The sequence below is a fragment of the Poromitra crassiceps genome, assembly GCF_964638095.1.
Source record: "Poromitra crassiceps genome assembly, chromosome: 3".
NCBI lineage: Eukaryota > Metazoa > Chordata > Actinopteri > Beryciformes > Melamphaidae > Poromitra > Poromitra crassiceps.
In genome coordinates this window covers 89,209,722-89,229,500 of record NC_139625.1, presented here as the reverse complement: position 1 = coordinate 89,229,500, position 19,779 = coordinate 89,209,722, and the positions used below count along the sequence as shown (strand labels likewise).

At 44.6% G+C, this 19,779-nt stretch overlaps 1 protein-coding gene across 1 annotated transcript; it reads left to right on the top strand.

The window, feature by feature from the left end:
- Positions 1-1,964: 1,964 nt before the first annotated feature.
- Positions 1,965-18,546, top strand: gabrg1 (gamma-aminobutyric acid type A receptor subunit gamma1; the record flags this gene model as incomplete). The annotated part of the gene is made up of 8 exons (XM_083633222.1): positions 1,965-2,187; positions 7,018-7,085; positions 8,548-8,768; positions 11,665-11,747; positions 13,332-13,469; positions 15,860-16,012; positions 16,679-16,881; positions 18,268-18,546. The coding sequence occupies 8 exons, from the start codon at positions 1,965-1,967 to the stop codon at positions 18,544-18,546; spliced, it is 1,368 nt and encodes a 455-aa protein (XP_083489348.1).
- Between the last annotated feature and the right edge of the window lie 1,233 nt (positions 18,547-19,779).

The following is a 19,779-nucleotide window of genomic DNA, read 5'->3' as shown; positions in this document are numbered from 1 at the left end:
ACTACCTGCTGCTGCACCGAATCCAAATCCTGGTCGCTGGGCCTTGCTCCCTCCCTCCCTCTCTCCCTCCCTCCCACTGCACTAGCAAATGACCGGGGTCTTGTTGGAATCCCAGTAATAATTACATCATTCATTCGAGTGTACTGTTCTAAATCAGACATCCTGTTCTCCAATTGTGCAATTTTCACATCTTTCTCCTCATTCTGTCTCTTTAGTTCCTTGATCTCCTTCATCATGTCGATTAAAGTATCTTGCTTATTTGTCATAGCTTCAATTTGCTGTCCCATGAACTCCACCGATTTCCTTAATTCCTCATTCGATCTCTTTAATTCTTCTACATCCCTTCTCGTAGCCATTCTGCCCCAGCCTTTCTAGCCAGCACACACAAGATGTTGATATAATTTAAGCAGATATTAGGACAAAGAGTACCATAGCAAAGGGACCAGCCTGGTGATAGCTAGGCAGTTGGTGTAGCCTGGATCGGCCTGGTGGTAGCTGGGCAGTTGGTGTAGCCTGGGACCGGCCTGGTGGTAGCTGGGCAGTTGGTGTAGCCTGGGACCGGCCTGGTGGTTGCTGGGCAGTTGGTGTAGCCTGGGACCGGCCTGGTGGTAGCTGGGCAGTTGGTGTAGTCTGGGACCGGCCTGGTGGTAACTGGGCAGTTGGTGTAGCCTGGGACCGGCCTGGTGGTAGCTGGGCAGTTGGTGTAGCCTGGGACCGGCCTGGTGGTAGCTGGGCAGTTGGTGTAGCCTGGGACCGGCCTGGTGGTAGCTGGGCAGTTGGTGTAGTCTGGGACCGGCCTGGTGGTAACTGGGCAGTTGGTGTAGTCTGGGACCGGCCTGGTGGTAGCTGGGCAGTTGGTGTAGTCTGGGACCGGCCTGGTGGTAACTGGGCAGTTGGTGTAGTCTGGGACCGGCCTGGTGGTAGCTGGGCAGTTGGTGTAGCCTGGGACCGGCCTGGTGGTATCTGGGCAGTTGGTGTCGCCTGGGACCGGCCTGGTGGTAGCTGGACAGCCAATGTAGCCTTGGACTGGCCTGGTGGTAGCTGGGCAGCCTGTGTAGCCTGGGACCGGCCTGGTGGTAGCTGGGCAGCCGGTGTAGCCTGGGACCGGCCTGATGGTAGCTGGGCAGCCAATGTAGCCTGGGACCGGCCTGATGGTAGCTAGGCAGCCTGTGTGGCCTGGGCCCGGCCTGGTAGTAGCTGGGCTGCTTATGCAGCCTGGGCTGGCAGTTGGTATTACTGGTGTGCAGATCCGGTTTTGTTCACCAATATTACTTTATAGTGTGGTAAGAAAAGACTAAAACCACTTCAGAGGCTCTTGATGGAGAAATATTTAAGGATTAAGATGATTTTCTGTAGATTGTTCTCAACAGGTTTTCACAGGGCAGCAGCACTGTCGGCCACCGGAGTTACACCGTCACTTAGATTTACTTTGAACTAAAAGGTTTCTCAGCAGTATAAATTCTCATTATGCATCTTCAGTTTTTCTTCAAACTCAAACAACAAGACTTTTCTTAATCTATTTTTTATGCATCTTCAGTTTTTAAACAGTTTCGCCAGAAACTCAATTGAATGGTTTCTCTCCTGTATAACTTCTCATGTGTCTCTTCAGAGACTTGTTCAACTGAACTACTTTCCACACATTGAACTTCAACAAACAAAGACGTTTCTTAGTCTATTTTTTGAAAAAAAAAAAAAAAAAAAAAAAAAAAAAAATTTGCGATATGAGATTTCATCTCAACGATACATATCGTGACGTTTTACTATCGCGAAATTTCGTGGGACGATATATTGTGACACCCCTACCCAACACTGATCACTTGTGACATTGCCGCAAAGCCGTTCCACACCTCTGCACACTCTGTGTCTTAGGCACAGGTACTGTACCATATTAATAGGGTCGTTTTAGCACCGGTATCGGAAAACGACAAAACAATACCCATCCCTACACACATCCAATCCATCTCATGGTGTCTTTCTTGGTCCTTACATTATCACTTGTCCTTCTCTCTAGTGTGGCGATTGCACCCAGTTCAAAGGAGGAAAAGGATGAGGACTACGAAGACGTCCCCATAAATAAGACTTGGGTTTTATCACCCAGGGTCTACGAGAGCGATGTGACCTTGATCCTAAATAAACTGCTGGAGGGCTATGACAACAAACTACGGCCGGATATCGGAGGCAAGTACAGTGTGTCTTCTGGAAATCTTCTTTTTTGGCAACAAATGTCGGCTGTTCACTCAGCTCACAGTAATAAGGGTAAATCCATTGCTTACATTACAGAGGGACGTGTCCCTACCAATATCAAGGCTCTGAAATGTCAGAGATACACCCGCAGCGATCCAGCCCCCCAGCAGCTTTTATACAGTCGAAATAAAGGGCTTTTAGTCAAACAGCCTGCAAGTCGACGCAAAAGTATGGGCTTAGAACGTCTCATATGTATTGAACTCTCGCAGGGTTTTTCACGAATGCACATGCTTTGTTTCGCAGTTGTATTTCGGACTCACTAATGCACACAATCTGTTTCGCAAATGCACACGCTCTGGTTCACAAATGTAATTTTTATGCAAACTTCTAATATAAATTTGGAAATGCACATGCTCTGCTTCACAAATATAATTTGTATGCAAACTTGTAATATAAATTCGGAAATGCACACGCCCTGCTTCACAAATATTATTTTGAAGCACACTTGTAATATAAATTCACAGATCATGCGAATTGCTCAATGTGCATTACAAACTGCTTCTCATTTGTGAACCTCTGTCTACATTTGTGAGAGAAATCTCTGTGGTGAATTTTGAGACTCTCCTGACGTGCAGGTCAACGAACGTCACCATTGGCTGATAAAGCTGTATGATTCTGATTGACAGATTCATCAGCCAAACAGGTGTGTTTGCTTTCAGCCAATCATATGGCTCCTTACATTTTCTCCACACTCAACAACAGCTACAGAGCTAGATTACACTATGAAGAAGACATCAAACTCCAGTAGGTGGCGGTAATGCACATACATATGTTTGCCAACCGCCATAAAACTCCAAAAAAGAAGAAGAAGAAGAAGAAGCTACAGAGCTAGTGGCTACATCCCTGAGATGGGATGTTAGTGTCAACTCACTTTCAAACGGCATCCTGGACAATTTATCGGTCTTATCAGCCTCGAGACGGACTGGAAGGATTATGGACGAATTACTGGATGTTTCTGTGGCATGTTTGGTCGTGTTTTGGCTTGCGATGGCTGCGGGGAGCGGGGAGTAGAGACGTTACCTTGAGCCAGACTGTATAGCTACAAGTCTATGCATTGGGCTAGTAGAACATTTGTCCTGCCTGCCCTGGACTGTTGGTTTTTATCAAGCTCTGCTTGAACACTTTACCCACCCGATCGCTAGATTTACGGTGGTTCCATACCTGCTACACCAGCTAAATGGAGCAGCTACACCGGGCTCCCGTTCCAGGCTACAGCACCTTCCCATTCGCTCACTCCCAGTCCCAAGCCTCAAACCTGGGCATTTCTGAACACTTTATCTGTTACTGCAGTCAAACAATGTTCCATAAGCACGATGGTAGTAACGTTAGGCATATTTACAACTGTTCCATTATCCACACAAGACGGTTATGTTATGTTAGCGGAGCTTCTGGGTGGTAAATGCTCTATATTAGCTAGCCGCGTTAGCAAGTAAGCTAACGTTATCTGGTGCCGCGTCTATGTGCCGACAGGCCGCAGTGCCGACAGGTCGCAATGCCGATAGCCCACAAGCAGAACCAGCTGAGCGAGGCGGCGTGCAGCGTGTCGGTGGAGCTAACCTCTCCCAGCCCCCACGCCAAACCTAACCTCCCCCCATGCCTAAACCTAACCTCCCCCAGACCCTAACCCAAAACCTAACCTCTCCCACCCCCACGCCTAAACCTAAGGTCGGCATTGCGGGTGGTCGGCATAGCGGGTGGACCCCCGTTATCTAGTTAATTATAGATCACAGCCCAGACAAGCCGACACTAATGTATTTACAGCTATTTCATTAATCCACTCTGACGAATTAGCGGGTGTCATTGTGGAATGTTTGGTCGTGTTTTGGCTGCGGCGAAGTGGTTAGTAACTAATGTTATCATAGCACAGAGCACACAGATGTGTAGCACGTGTGCTACTGCGGTGAATTCATTCATAGCACAGAGCACACAGATGTGTAGCACGTGTGCTACTGCAGTGAATTCATTCATAGCACAGAGCACACAGATGTGTAGCACGTGTGCTACTGCAGTGAATTCATTCATAGCACAGAGCACACAGATGTGTAGCACGTGTGCTACTGCAGTGAATTCATTCATAGCACAGAGCACACAGATGTGTAGCACGTGCTACATACTGTAGCCCTGCCCGTGTTGCAGAAGAGTGGTGGAGGATTGGCGGTGCTGATAGCTGCTGCTAACAATGTGTATAAAGAGAGTGGTGTGGTGTGTTTCAGTGACATTGTGTATAAAGAGAGTGGTGTGGTGTGTTTCAGTGACAATGTGTATAAAGAGAGTGGTGTGGTGTGTTTCAGTAACAATGTGTATAAAGAGAGTGGTGTGGTGTGTTTCAGTGACATTGTGTATAAAGAGAGTGGTGTGGTGTGTTTCAGTGACAATGTGTATAAAGAGAGTGGTGTGGTGTGTTTCAGTGACAATGTGTATAAAGAGAGTGGTGTGGTGTGTTTCAGTAACAATGTGTATAAAGAGAGTGGTGTGGTGTGTTTCAGTGACATTGTGTATAAAGAGAGTGGTGTGGTGTGTTTCAGTGACAATGTGTATAAAGAGAGTGGTGTGGTGTGTTTCAGTGACAATGTGTATAAAGAGAGTGGTGTGGTGTGTTTCAGTAACAATGTGTATAAAGAGAGTGGTGTGGTGTGTTTCAGTGACAATGTGTATAAAGAGAGTGGTGTGGTGTGTTTCAGTGACAATGTGTATAAAGAGAGTGGTGTGGTGTGTTTCAGTGACAATGTGTATAAAGAGAGTGGTGTGGTGTGTTTCAGTAACAATGTGTATAAAGAGAGTGGTGTGGTGTGTTTCAGTGACATTGTGTATAAAGAGAGTGGTGTGGTGTGTTTCAGTGACAATGTGTATAAAGAGAGTGCTGTGGTGTGTTTCAGTGACAATGTGTATAAAGAGAGTGCTGTGGTGTGTTTCAGTGACAATGTGTATAAAGAGAGTGGTGTGGTGTGTTTCAGTAACAATGTGTATAAAGAGAGTGGTGTGGTGTGTTTCAGTGACATTGTGTATAAAGAGAGTGGTGTGGTGTGTTTCAGTGACAATGTGTATAAAGAGAGTGGTGTGGTGTGTTTCAGTGACAATGTGTATAAAGAGAGTGGTGTGGTGTGTTTCAGTGACAATGTGTATAAAGAGAGTGGTGTGGTGTGTTTCAGTGACAATGTGTATAAAGAGAGTGGTGTGGTGTGTTTCAGTGACAATGTGTATAAAGAGAGTGGTGTGGTGTGTTTCAGTGACAATGTGTATAAAGAGAGTGGTGTGGTGTGTTTCAGTAACAATGTGTATAAAGAGAGTGGTGTGGTGTGTTTCAGTGACATGTGTATAAAGAGAGTGGTGTGGTGTGTTTCAGTGACATGTGTATAAAGAGAGTGGTGTGGTGTGTTTCAGTGACATTGTGTATAAAGAGAGTGGTGTGGTGTGTTTCAGTGACAATGTGTATAAAGAGAGTGGTGGTGTGTTTCAGTGACAATGTGTATAAAGAGAGTGGTGTGGTGTGTTTCAGTAACAATGTGTATAAAGAGAGTGGTGTGGTGTGTTTCAGTAACAATGTGTATAAAGAGAGTGGTGTGGTGTGTTTCAGTGACAATGTGTATAAAGAGAGTGGTGGTGTGTTTCAGTGACAATGTGTATAAAGAGAGTGGTGTGGTGTGTTTCAGTAACAATGTGTATAAAGAGAGTGGTGTGGTGTGTTTCAGTGACAATGTGTATAAAGAGAGTGGTGTGGTGTGTTTCAGTGACATTGTGTATAAAGAGAGTGGTGTGGTGTGTTTCAGTGACAATGTGTATAAAGAGAGTGGTGTGGTGTGTTTCAGTAACATTGTGTATAAAGAGAGTGGTGTGGTGTGTTTCAGTGACATGTGTATAAAGAGAGTGGTGTGGTGTGTTTCAGTGACATTGTGTATAAAGAGAGTGGTGTGGTGTGTTTCAGTGACAATGTGTATAAAGAGAGTGCTGTGGTGTGTTTCAGTGACAATGTGTATAAAGAGAGTGGTGTGGTGTGTTTCAGTGACATTGTGTATAAAGAGAGTGGTGTGGTGTGTTTCAGTGACAATGTGTATAAAGAGAGTGGTGTGGTGTGTTTCAGTGACAATGTGTATAAAGAGAGTGGTGGTGTGTTTCAGTGACAATGTGTATAAAGAGAGTGGTGTGGTGTGTTTCAGTAACAATGTGTATAAAGAGAGTGGTGTGGTGTGTTTCAGTGACATGTGTATAAAGAGAGTGGTGTGGTGTGTTTCAGTGACATGTGTATAAAGAGAGTGGTGTGGTGTGTTTCAGTGACATTGTGTATAAAGAGAGTGGTGTGGTGTGTTTCAGTGACAATGTGTATAAAGAGAGTGGTGTGGTGTGTTTCAGTGACAATGTGTATAAAGAGAGTGGTGGTGTGTTTCAGTGACAATGTGTATAAAGAGAGTGGTGTGGTGTGTTTCAGTAACAATGTGTATAAAGAGAGTGGTGTGGTGTGTTTCAGTGACAATGTGTATAAAGAGAGTGGTGTGGTGTGTTTCAGTGACAATGTGTATAAAGAGAGTGGTGTGGTGTGTTTCAGTGACAATGTGTATAAAGAGAGTGGTGTGGTGTGTTTCAGTGACAATGTGTATAAAGAGAGTGGTGTGGTGTGTTTCAGTAACAATGTGTATAAAGAGAGTGGTGTGGTGTGTTTCAGTGACATTGTGTATAAAGAGAGTGGTGTGGTGTGTTTCAGTGACATGTGTATAAAGAGAGTGGTGTGGTGTGTTTCAGTGACATTGTGTATAAAGAGAGTGGTGTGGTGTGTTTCAGTGAGGCCAACAGTGATTGAAACTGCCGTGTATGTCAACAGCATTGGACCAGTGGACCCCATTAACATGGTGAGCCACAGCTACTTTGTCAGCTACTATTGGCCTTTTACACTACCGATACCATAAGGCTCCATAAACAATCGCATAAAAAATATTTTTAGTAAACTGTAAACTGAAGTTCATATTCAATTAGCTCCACCCTTTTAGGCTCTGCCATACTGGAGATATGCCCACGCGACTGATGATTTTTCATCCATGGTGTCACCAACCAGTGACACGCCCCCTTACAGGCGTTCCCCCTTTAGGTCCGCAAGCGGGGTATCAAGCTCCGCCCTTTTCCCCCAGTATGGCAGAGCCTAAAAGGGCGGAGCTAATTGAATATAAATGGACGTTTTGGAGTTCTTGAAGTTCATAGAAATGAGCAAAGCTCTTTTAGTTCGAGGTACACTGCTCCACAAACACATGAGTGAAGAGGCTCTTTCATACACAGATCGCGCAAAAATTGCCGTTTAGGAGTCCCGTAAAGGCAGCCGCCTCGCCACAGAAATTGCTTTCACACGAGCCAAGCAGCACGGCCACATTACCGTGCTGCTCTGTACTTTCAGGTGAAATCCCCTGCTCCCGCATTGAAAGGCGAGCGGAGGGATTTCCTGCTCCTCCTAGCCCAAATGAATATTTTCATAGGTTAGTGTAGCCTAGGCTACTGTATGATGAACGAATTCATTCAACAACTCGCATGGTGGGCGGGCAGATCGATATGGTGTCCTACTAAAATTGGAACGATACACGACCGCCCGCATATCAAACAGCTGCAGTCTGCATAACGTTCGTCGGGGGAATAGTATAGGCTATAAATGCGCATGACTACTTAACGTTAACTAATGTCAACATCGTTTGAGCATAAAGCCTAACCGCACGGAGCATTCCTCCTGGCGTCCCTGCAGTCATGATTGTATAGGCTACTTTTTTTTACTTTCACTACTGCACTTTCTTGATCACATGAGGTGATTTCCCCTGTCATTTTTTTTATGAATGAGCAGACCATTCGCACCTTTTCCGGCTCGCTGCGACGACCTTTCAAGTGGAGGCGGGTTGCCAGGTAACCCGGCGCTGTTACTACCTCCCGTCGCGGGACAAAAGGTGTAAAACAATTGTCCACCAAAGCGCATTCACGACTTTCACATCGGAGGCGCTAATCCTATTTTCCGTGCATTTTTCGGCTTTCAAGGCCGGTGTGAAAGAGCCTAAGGATTGCTATTGGGAGGTGAACAATGGGCAGGCGCGGGCTTATACCCCACTTGCAGACCTAAAGGGGGAATGCCTGTAAGGCCGCGTGTCACTGGTTGGTGACACCATGGATGAAAAATCATCAGTCTTATGCTGTCGCGTGGGGATATCTCCAGTATGGCAGAGCCTAAAAGGGTAGAGCTAATTGAATACGAACATACTACCCTGTAACTGTAACTTTTTTAAAGTTTCTTTTTATTATTGGCTGTACTGTATTTGCATGAATGTATGAACTCTGTTGCAGGAATACACCATTGACATCTTCTTTGCCCAGACGTGGTATGACAGCCGACTGAAGTTCAACAGCTCCATGAAGCTGCTCATGCTCAACAGCAACATGGTCGGCAAAATCTGGATCCCAGACACGTTCTTCAGGAACTCCCGCAAATCTGATGCCCACTGGATCACCACTCCAAACCGCCTCCTGAGACTGTGGAGCAACGGCAGAGTCATGTACACACTGAGGTAGAGTCATGTACACACTGAGGTAGAGTCATGTACACACTGAGGTAGAGTCATGTACACACTGAGGCAGAGTGATGTACACACTGAGGTAGAGTCATGTACACACTGAGGTAGAGTCATGTACACACTGAGGTAGCTGAGGTAGAGTCATGTACACACTGAGGTAGAGTCATGTACACACTGAGGTAGAGTCATGTACACACTGAGGTAGAGTCATGTACACACTGAGGTAGAGTCATGTACACACTGAGGTAGAGTCATGTACACACTGAGGTAGAGTCATGTACACACTGAGGTAGAGTCATGTACACAATGAGGTAGAGTCATGTACACACTGAGGTAGAGTCATGTACACACTGAGGTAGAGTCATGTACACACTGAGGTAGAGTCATGTACACACTGAGGTAGAGTCATGTACACACTGAGGTAGAGTCATGTACACACTGAGGTAGAGTCATGTACACACTGAGGTAGAGTCATGTACACACTGAGGTAAAGTCATGTACACACTGAGGTAGAGTCATGTACACACTGAGGCAGAGTCATGTACACACTGAGGTAGAGTCATGTACACACTGAGGTAGAGTCATGTACACACTGAGGTAGAGTCATGTACACACTGAGGTAGAGTCATGTACACACTGAGGTAGAGTCATGTACACACTGAGGCAGAGTCATGTACACACTGAGGTAGCTGAGGTAGAGTCATGTGCACACTGAGGTAGAGTCATGTACACACTGAGGTAGAGTCATGTACACACTGAGGTAGAGTCATGTACACACTGAGGTAGAGTCATGTACACACTGAGGTAGAGTCATGTACACACTGAGGTAGAGTCATGTACACACTGAGGTAGAGTCATGTACACACTGAGGTAGAGTCATGTACACACTGAGGCAGAGTCATGTACACACTGAGGTAGAGTCATGTACACACTGAGGCAGAGTCATGTACACAATGAGGTAGAGTCATGTACACACTGAGGTAGTCATGTACACACTGAGGTAGAGTCATGTACACACTGAGGTAGAGTCATGTACACACTGAGGTAGAGTCATGTACACACTTAGGTAGAGTCATGTACACACTGAGGTAGAGTCATGTACACACTTAGGTAGAGTCATGTACACACTGAGGCAGAGTCATGTACACACTGAGGTAGAGTCATGTACACACTTAGGTAGAGTCATGTACACACTGAGGTAGCTGAGGTAGAGTCATGTACACACTGAGGTAGAGTCATGTACACACTGAGGTAGAGTCATGTACACACTGAGGCAGAGTCATGTGCACACTCAGGTAGCTGAGGTAGAGTCATGTACACACTGAGGTAGAGTCATGTACACACTGAGGTAGAGTCATGTACACACTGAGGTAGAGTCATGTACACACTGAGGTAGAGTCATGTACACACTGAGGCAGAGTCATGTACACACTGAGGTAGAGTCATGTACACACTGAGGCAGAGTCATGTACACAATGAGGTAGAGTCATGTACACACTGAGGTAGTCATGTACACACTGAGGTAGAGTCATGTACACACTGAGGTAGAGTCATGTACACACTGAGGTAGAGTCATGTACACACTTAGGTAGAGTCATGTACACACTGAGGTAGAGTCATGTACACACTTAGGTAGAGTCATGTACACACTGAGGCAGAGTCATGTACACACTGAGGTAGAGTCATGTACACACTTAGGTAGAGTCATGTACACACTGAGGTAGCTGAGGTAGAGTCATGTACACACTGAGGTAGAGTCATGTACACACTGAGGTAGAGTCATGTACACACTGAGGTAGAGTCATGTACACACTGAGGCAGAGTCATGTACACACTGAGGTAGCTGAGGTAGAGTCATGTACACACTGAGGCAGAGTCATGTACACAATGAGGTAGAGTCATGTACACACTGAGGTAGAGTCATGTACACACTGAGGCAGAGTCATGTACACACTGAGGTAGAGTCATGTACACACTGAGGTAGTCATGTACACGCTGAGGTAGAGTCATGTACACACTGAGGCAGAGTCATGTACACACTGAGGTACCTGAGGTAGAGTCATGTACACACTGAGGTAGCTGAGGTAGAGTCATGTACACACTGAGGCAGAGTCATGTACACACTGAGGTAGAGTCATGTACACACTGAGGTAGAGTCATGTACACACTGAGGTAGAGTCATGTACACACTGAGGTAGAGTCATGTACACACTGAGGTAGAGTCATGTACACACTGAGGTAGAGTCATGTACACACTGAGGTAGAGTCATGTACACACTGAGGTAGAGTGATGTACACACTGAGGTAGTCATGTACACACTGAGGTAGAGTGCCATGCAGCCCATTTAGAGGGGGTCCGTTTTGTTAGCCATTTTGTAGTGTTTTCGAACTATCAACTCCACAGAAATCTTTGTTGTTTGTGCAGCTTTAGTGTGTGCATCTGTACATGTCATGTAGCCCTCTTTTAGGTGCCCACTATTTGTCAAAGCATGATCTATATGTCATTGTTATCTTTTTCACCATTTGTTGGTAGAATTAAGAGAAACAAAAGGGACGTGTACATGTGTATTGACCCTTTTCACAGCAACCGTTTTGAGGTGGTAAAGCAGGGCAAACGTTTTATTAGTTTGTTTTTTATTTGTTTTTTAAGCAGGGCAAACACAGGTGTAACCATTCCAGATGGTTCCATTCCAGGTGTCTGGTGTTCCAGTGCCAGGGCCCTGATTGTTATTGGTTACACGTGTGTTTAACGTTACCCTGCTTTTGCACTCCAAAATGGCTGCTGTGAAAAGGGCCTATAACGTTCAATCACACCTGAGAGGGAAAAACATAAAACAATGTAATCCACGCTGAGACTTGCTTTCTTTCTGTCACAATTCTGTTTTGTCAGGTTGACTATTAATGCGGAGTGCTACCTTAAGCTGCATAACTTTCCAATGGACGAGCACTCGTGTCCGCTGGAGTTTTCAAGCTGTAGGTGTTCAAAACGCTTCCCCCTCCCATGTTTGAATCCGTCATCTCGACTTCAGCTTCAGTAACTTGCCCAGAGAGAGGGGCTCCTGTGTGGGCTAGTGGTAGTGCCTATGCCCTGGTCCTTCGACCCCCCCCCCCCCCCCCCCCCCCCCCCCCCACTCACCCTAAAAGGCCCATCTGCTTGAGGCTGCCCCCTCTAAGCCTGTACCGATCTATCATCTGCTCCACTGGCAGAGAAAGGAGGTCACCCAGTCCCATCCTCTCTGACAGACTCATGAATGATGCACCCTTTGCCCGATTTGATTCATGCTGTCTGTGGCATCATCCTCCATCCGTCCCATCGTGCATCGTGCTTCGGCTGCCCATGACTTGTCATGACCTTAACCCTCCGCACACCAGTGACCAATGCAAGACCATTCCATGGGGTCAAGGACAGATGTCAGTTCCAACGCAGTCTCACGAAATGTGGTGAAATGAGTGTGATGGCTGAGATGCAGGTAACGTGCTGTGGACAGAAATGCTGTGAAGATTATGTTCCTCCAGCACAAATTGGATTTTGTGACAGTAGCACGAATTGGACATGCCATTTTCACCTTTCGTCACATGTAAAGGTAATGGCTAAGTTTAGGCAAGCAAAACAACTTTGGTTAAAGTCTGGGTTAGGGTTAGGTTTACGCAACTAAAACATTTTTGTAAAAGTTAGGCTAAGACTTTGGTCATGGTTAAATAAGAAAAATCGCAACTTATTTGTGTGAGTTGGGATTTAAAAATGTAAAGCCCCATTCTGTATAGTTTTTTTTCTATTTGGGGAAACTGCACCCCCATCTAAACGCTACACTTCCCTGTTTGGACATTCAGATATCAGCCTTATTTTACTGTTTCTGCTTGTACTCTCTACTTTCATTACCTTTCTGCAGTGTTTATAACTGGTTTGCTGAAAGAAAAGCTCCAAATATCACCAAATCTTCTTGTCTTGACTTGTTTCAGTGAGAGAAGTAGCTAATCAAGATAGCAAGTGAAACAAGTTTCACTTCCTATAAATACTTCACAATAAAAGCATCCTGTTTAATTTTAACGTTTAATTTGAAGGAGCTGTGCAGGAAATTGTCTTAAACGTTCCAAGCAACTTGACACTGTCAAGCCCCTCCGGGGGAACAGCCACCAAAACTTCATAGTGCAGGAACAGGCCTTCAGAGGGCGGTGTGGGAATGACAGAGCCGTCATTCTCACTATTAGAAGTCACTGTAATGTACCATCAAAATCATTAAAAAGCTGTTATATTGAGTTAAAAGAGTTACATAATGGGGCTTTAAGGTCATGTAAGAATGCTTAGCTGGTGGGGAAATGCATTTCTTTCACTTTTGTGCACACAGCACATTATTTGCTCGGGAAAACATGCTCATTTCAAGAAATGTCTTGAGGCCGAGTTGGTCAGTTCCATCTTGAATGCTCCCCTTTGCCTTGCCATAGTGCAATGTGATGTACGTTACAGACATTGGATGTGTGCTGCCTCATGGATATGATAAACATCAGTGCTAATAGTTGATCTGTTGCATGTGTTTTTGTGTGTGTGGGCATCTGTAGATGGTTATCCTAAGAATGAGATCATGTACCGCTGGCAGAGGCGCTCGGTGGAGGTAGCAGACCAGCGCTACTGGAGACTCTACCAGTTTGCCTTTGTAGGGCTGAGGAACACCACCGAGGTGGCACACACCCAGTCAGGTGAGAGGTGGTCTCCATGCACTGTGTCTGTGTTTAGTCTGTTTATACTATTATCCTTGTGAGAAGCATTTTGAGTTTTAGACCTTCACTTTAGAGAGAGACAGCCGCGGCGGCAAGGGGGCGCTAGGGGGCGCTTGAGCCCCCCCTGAAATTAGCCAAGCCCCCCTAAAGCCCCCCCTGGAAATTTCTTTGGATAAAAACAAAAACTTAATTTATAACAACTAAACTAGGCTAATACACAAATATTCTGAAGTTTATTCTAAAAATATAAATTAATTTAAAAAATAATCCATTGATCGATGTATTGGTGCTCTGTTCATCAATTGTAGAAGTGAAAATTCCCAGCCTCCTTGAACACAACATTTACACACCTCCGTGGTAGTGATGGGAATTACGGCTCTTTGAAGGGAGCCGGATCTTATGGCTCCGTTCCTTTCTGAGAGCCGTTCAAAATAGCGGCTCCTCGTTTTTTTTAATGGGGCGCGCACTACTGTTTCTCTGAGAAATCACTAATATAATGATATGGTATGATTTGGATCAGCATGCATAATGTTGGGTTGGGGATTTGGCTCTCAATGGAAAAGCAGTGGGCCCTCCTTGTCTAATAGTAGAGCCTAATTCACACCCTATCAATCATATTATTATTATTTCTTATATTAGTGGTTATCAACCTTTTTATACAACTACCTGAGAAATTACCACCATATGAATGTATGAGAGGGAGGGCCCCCGCGTACCACCAGTGGTACCTGTACCACAGGTTGAGAAGAGAACCACTGTCTATTTATGTAGAAAAAGTTAGCCCCCGCTGTAAATATTTAAGCCCCCCCTTAGCCCCCCAGCCACAATTGGCTGGAGCCGCTACTGGAGAGAGAACATTATTTTTTCTTTTCAAGGGGTTCATTTGTTAGGATTTGAGTTTAGGATTAAGATTAGCATTAGGATTACATTTAGGTTAGGATAAGGGTCCTGGATCTAGTTCAGGGTTTGGTTACGTTGGCAATATTGAAGTGTTTGTTAATTTCCTGCAGTCAAGTCCTTCCATTGCATTTCAATCAAAAAATAATAATGTGCAGTGTGTGATCAAAACAAAGGTTAAGATGAAGAAGCAGCAGAGATTATCTTTGGAAAAATTTAGGATCAAGCAACATCCAACAATCCTGAAAATATCTGTAATGTGGAGATACTTTGGTTTTAAAGTAGATGATTGCAAGGGTTACATGCTGCCACTCCGACGTGCTGCCACTCCGACGTGCTGCCACTCCGAAATATCGGCACTCAGAAAGGGATCATGTCTATGTTCTCCGGGTTCTATATTCCCCGTTTTCCCACGCCAAACCTAACCTCCCCCCATGCCTAAACCTAACCTCCCCCAGACCCTAACCCAAAACCTAACCTCTCCCACCCCCACGCCTAAACCTAAGGTCGGCATTGCGGCTTCTAAGGTGAACGACCGCCAGTCCGAATAATGGAAGTTAACGTTCGGAGTGGCAGGGCTTCGGAAAGGCAGACAGTTACCGATTGCAAGTACGAATACAGATTATGTGCAAAGTTTGCCTCAGGGTTTTACCAGAATTCTCTAAATACAGACCACAATAAGTGTAAGACGTGTATGACCCCAAAGCAGAAAGCACACTTTACAGTTACGCCAACCCCACTCTCCCCCTTGTACGAACCGGGGGGAGGGGCCTAGGCTAAATCTCGTCCACACATCTCGTGCGCACACATCCCGTGCTCAAACACACAGTCACTTATAGAAACGGCTGCACCGCTTAAAAAAAGAAATGCATTTATTTATATATAAGATCAAGTCTATAGATAGATAGATAAATTTTTATTTCTGTGTCATGCACCATATTCAAGGTGCCCAGCCCGTCTGGGCTTACAAGACACAAATCATTCAAGTTCAACAATACAAACAAGCTACAAAACGCTCAAACATAAACAAGACAGAGTTATATATTCAGATGAACAGCTTCTCCATTCTGAGTTTCCAAGCCCTCCCAATAAACCTGGCCAAACTGAAGACTTCATCTCTGAACAACCATTCCAACTTCGCATCATCTCCTGACCAAAATAGTTCCGGTTTCTTATTTTGCATTAACTGAAATAGAGATAATCTTGGTTCCTCATATAGCGTACAATGAAACAAAAAATTAAATTCATCTTCCACAACACCTAATTCACATACAGTACAAAGTCTCTCCTCCTCAGGAATAGAATTGAACCTGCCAACCTCAATAGCCAAAGGGAGGGTACCCGTTCTCAACTGGGCACATAAAGATCTTCTGGATCTATCCAGGGGTAAAGTAACATAGTAGGGGTAAAGTAACATAGAAATATTTATTTCCCCCCCCTATCGTATTCTTATCTTGCTGTTACTTTTTCAGGGGAATATGTGATCATGACGATCTTCTTTGACCTGAGTCGGAGGATGGGCTACTTCACCATTCAGACCTACATTCCATGCAGTATGATCGTGGTCTTGTCCTGGGTCTCCTTCTGGATCAACAAGGATGCAGTCCCAGCCCGCACATCTCTGGGTTTGATCTAGTCTCATATCCTACAGAGTTTAACTAGAACAGGCTGTCAATCTGCCTTGTGGCCTGATCACTGCACAGTAATTGCCAGGGGTTCCCAACCTTTTTTGTGCCAAGGACCGGTAGATAGATGGAAAAAAAGTCACGGACCGCTTGTCAATTTTAATAATAATAGAAAATAATAATAAAAAATAATAAACATAGGCTATAATATTATAGGCTGTGTGGTAGTTGAAACATAGTTTCAAGTTGACGTTTATTTATGTTTGTAGTTTGTAAAAAAATGTTTGTGATTTTTTTTTTTTGTGTGTGTGTGTGTGTGTGTGCACGGCCCGGTGGTTGGGAACCACCGAGTTAGACCAGTTAGAAGTAGTAGTGCCTCTTGTCCAAATGTTCACCAAAAGCTGCAAATCTAAACAAAGTCTGTACTAAAGGGAAGAAATTACATGTCTTTCTTTTCTTTTTTTACTAAAACGAACGTATAACATAGACGGGAGTCTTTCCATCTCTTAATACCTTAAATTCTGTTTATTTAACATGGCGTAAAATGTCCTATTAGAAGGGGGAGACAAAAGATACACAGTCCAGCTTTAACATATAAAAAGTATCTTATTTTCACAGTATTTGATATTCTACTGACTGCATTGGTATCTGTGTGGTCCCATCCAGGCATTACCACAGTGCTCACTATGACAACACTAAGCACCATCTCCAGGAAGTCCCTGCCCAAGGTGTCGTATGTCACCGCCATGGACTTGTTTGTCTCCGTTTGCTTCATCTTCACCTTTGCTGCCCTTATGGAGTACGGCACACTGCACTACTTCACCAGCAACAGACAGACCAAGAAGACTAAGGCCAACAACAGCACTCAGGTACACAGTACTTCATCATTTTGTCTTTGAAACCTATTCAAGGGATAGGAAATTGGAATGCAGTCATTATCTACTCACCCTCACCCTCACTGAACCACATGTGAAGTGTGTTAGTCCCAGTGGTGTAGGGTAGACATGATGGGCCCCAGTGCAAGCAATTTTGACAGGGCCCCCTAGTAGGCTACATGCTAGTTACGAAGTACACACACGCAAGCAACGCTCAGACACACACACACACACACGCACACCATTAGGCATAGCCTATATATATCTATTTTACATTTATACATTTGGATTTTACAGTTGAATGAGTTACTTAGGCTATTGTATGGGGAAAATAGAGAGATCATAACACGCTATCAGAACCATGGACAGCGCTCTGACACCTGGTAACCAGTCAAAGTATTTAAACATGAAAACAAGCACCAGCACCTGAGAGCAGAGGAGCTGTCTCTTTCACTATGGTTCTGAAATGACCGCTGACTTTAACATGTTTAAAGGGATCAGCCAACATTTTTAGAGATTTGCCTATTTGCCATATTGAAAGTAGAGAAGGTAACCACTGCGCTCAGACAGGTGTGTAGTCCAATGTAGAAATGTCACAGGTAAATGAGAAGATGGGGACCGCACTCAAGGATATCGTTTTAATTTTCTTTAGCAACAGCAACAAAACGTTTTCGGACACTGATGAAGGCCGGACGGCCGAAAACGTTTTGTTGCTGTTGCTAAAGAAAATTAAAACGATATCCTTGAGTGCGGTCCCCATCTTCTCATTTACCTATTTGCCATATTGCCCATATTAAATGTAGAATGTGGATGCCTTTATCTTCACTGTGCGTGCACTGCAGTACCAACTGCGGGACACCCCTCACTGCTAATAGCTTAGCACTACAATGGCAGTCTATGGTACTGGTCAGTCGCCCAAAATACACATTCCAACAGCGCCAGAAACACTCACATGTACATGTTGTGACTCGTATACCCCCCACGCGATTAAATAATAATCCAAAGTTATGGGAAACGGTCATTTTTTAAGTAGATCCATACCGAGAACTAACAAAGAGGGTTCCCTCTGTAACCAAAGTTACTTCCTCGCCATGAGGTGCATGCGCTGTGTGCAGTCATCAGTACAGCACCTCCCAATGTCATTGTGTGGAAGTGTATCAATGTGAAGCAGGGTGTCGCTGGACAGGAGCATGGAGCTCTGTCGACTTTCCCCCTTAAACATAAATACATCTAAGGATAGAAATCAGAGCAAACCCAACAACAAGTGTGTTCAAATTGTGATAACTCTCGTTATGATTTGGGCTTGATTGATTGATTGATGGATTGATTGATTGATTGATTGATTGATTGATTGATTGATTGATTAACTCCCCCCAGCAGAAATCATCTAGCATGGTGAACATTCGTCCTGGAACGTCCCTGCTCCAGATGAACAACATTGTGCCGTATCACGATGAGGACGACTTCGCCTCCGAGTGTTTGGATGGGAAAGACTGTGCCAGCTTCTTCTGCTGCTTCGATGACTGCCGCTCAGGCGCCTGGCGTGAAAACAGGATGCACGTCCGCGTGTCCAAGATCGACTCTTACGCACGAGTATTCTTTCCCACTGCTTTCGGCATTTTCCACCTGGTTTACTGGATAGGGTATCTGTATCTCTAAAGCCACTGCCAGAGAGGGCAGCATAGATATTTAGTTATATAGACATTTCTCAAAGGCCAAGCTGTTCTGGAGGTAGAAATCACCTCATTGGTTGAGCTAAACCTCAATGGGCAGAGACAAAGAGCAGAGTTTTTTTGGAGCTAGCTAAATGGCAAACCTGTATATGGCCATGAAGGAACTCAAAATATGAATGGCCATGACTTCGTTTTCCACTCATTCATGACCACGGCATTTGTGATCCTGAAAGGCCAGCGGGCTAGCTAGCTAGCTCGCCTAAATAGCTATAGCTTAAAAGTCGATTGCGAGATTGCCCATGGGACTGAGGAAGTGAATTCTCCATTTGTTTCCCCATAGACGAATGAATCGAGTTAATCCTTATTTGAAGAGTTTTACTTCGACAAACCAAGTGATTCCACATAGAACACATCGCTTTTCACTCGAAATGGCAGCTAGTCTAACTAGCTAACCTAGATAACGTAGTATGGCTAGATTGCATTTTTTCCACTCTGTAGCAAGAGCGCTATACTTCATAATATTAGCTACCTCCTCACTCCTTTCCTCTTTTCACTGGTCTTCAGTCACACAGAAAAAAGTGTTCTTCTTTGGCTCTGCCCATTGAGTGTGGCAGGAATGAGTCCTAAAACCCGGACATTAGCATGGGTTCCCTCACCTGGAAGTCATTGTGTTATTTAATGGGTTCAAAATAGAGGTTTAATCTGTGCTGATAGCATGTTTTACAAACTATCGTTATCGGCGGATGCCTGCGCAGCCTCTACCGGCCATGGAATGGCGAAATCCAACGTCTTCTTGATCTTATTACAAATTCAAACAATGCTACAACAACTGGGCCAGTAAAGATAAATGTGTGTGAATACGGGACTATAGTGGAGAAAACAAAACAAATGAGAAATCTGAGATATAACAACCTCTCTAATAGAGAGGTTGTTTTAGTGTTGTGGAGACAAGTTGACTGTCTGTGGTAGTGTCAAATGTTCTAAAACTGGTGTGAAATACTTCTTCAAATCAATAGTAAAATCATGAATGTTGCGCAGCATTAAAGCCGTGGGGTGTATTCAGAGCAAAGAGAGAGAGCATGACGATGCGGGCAGGGAGCAGGTGGTGACATGTAGGTGAGTGAGAAAAGGAGCAAAATTGATGGAAGACTGAATAATGACATCATAACAGCGTAATCCTAATGTTAATTTAAAACGAGATATTCCTCTAAATCTGCAT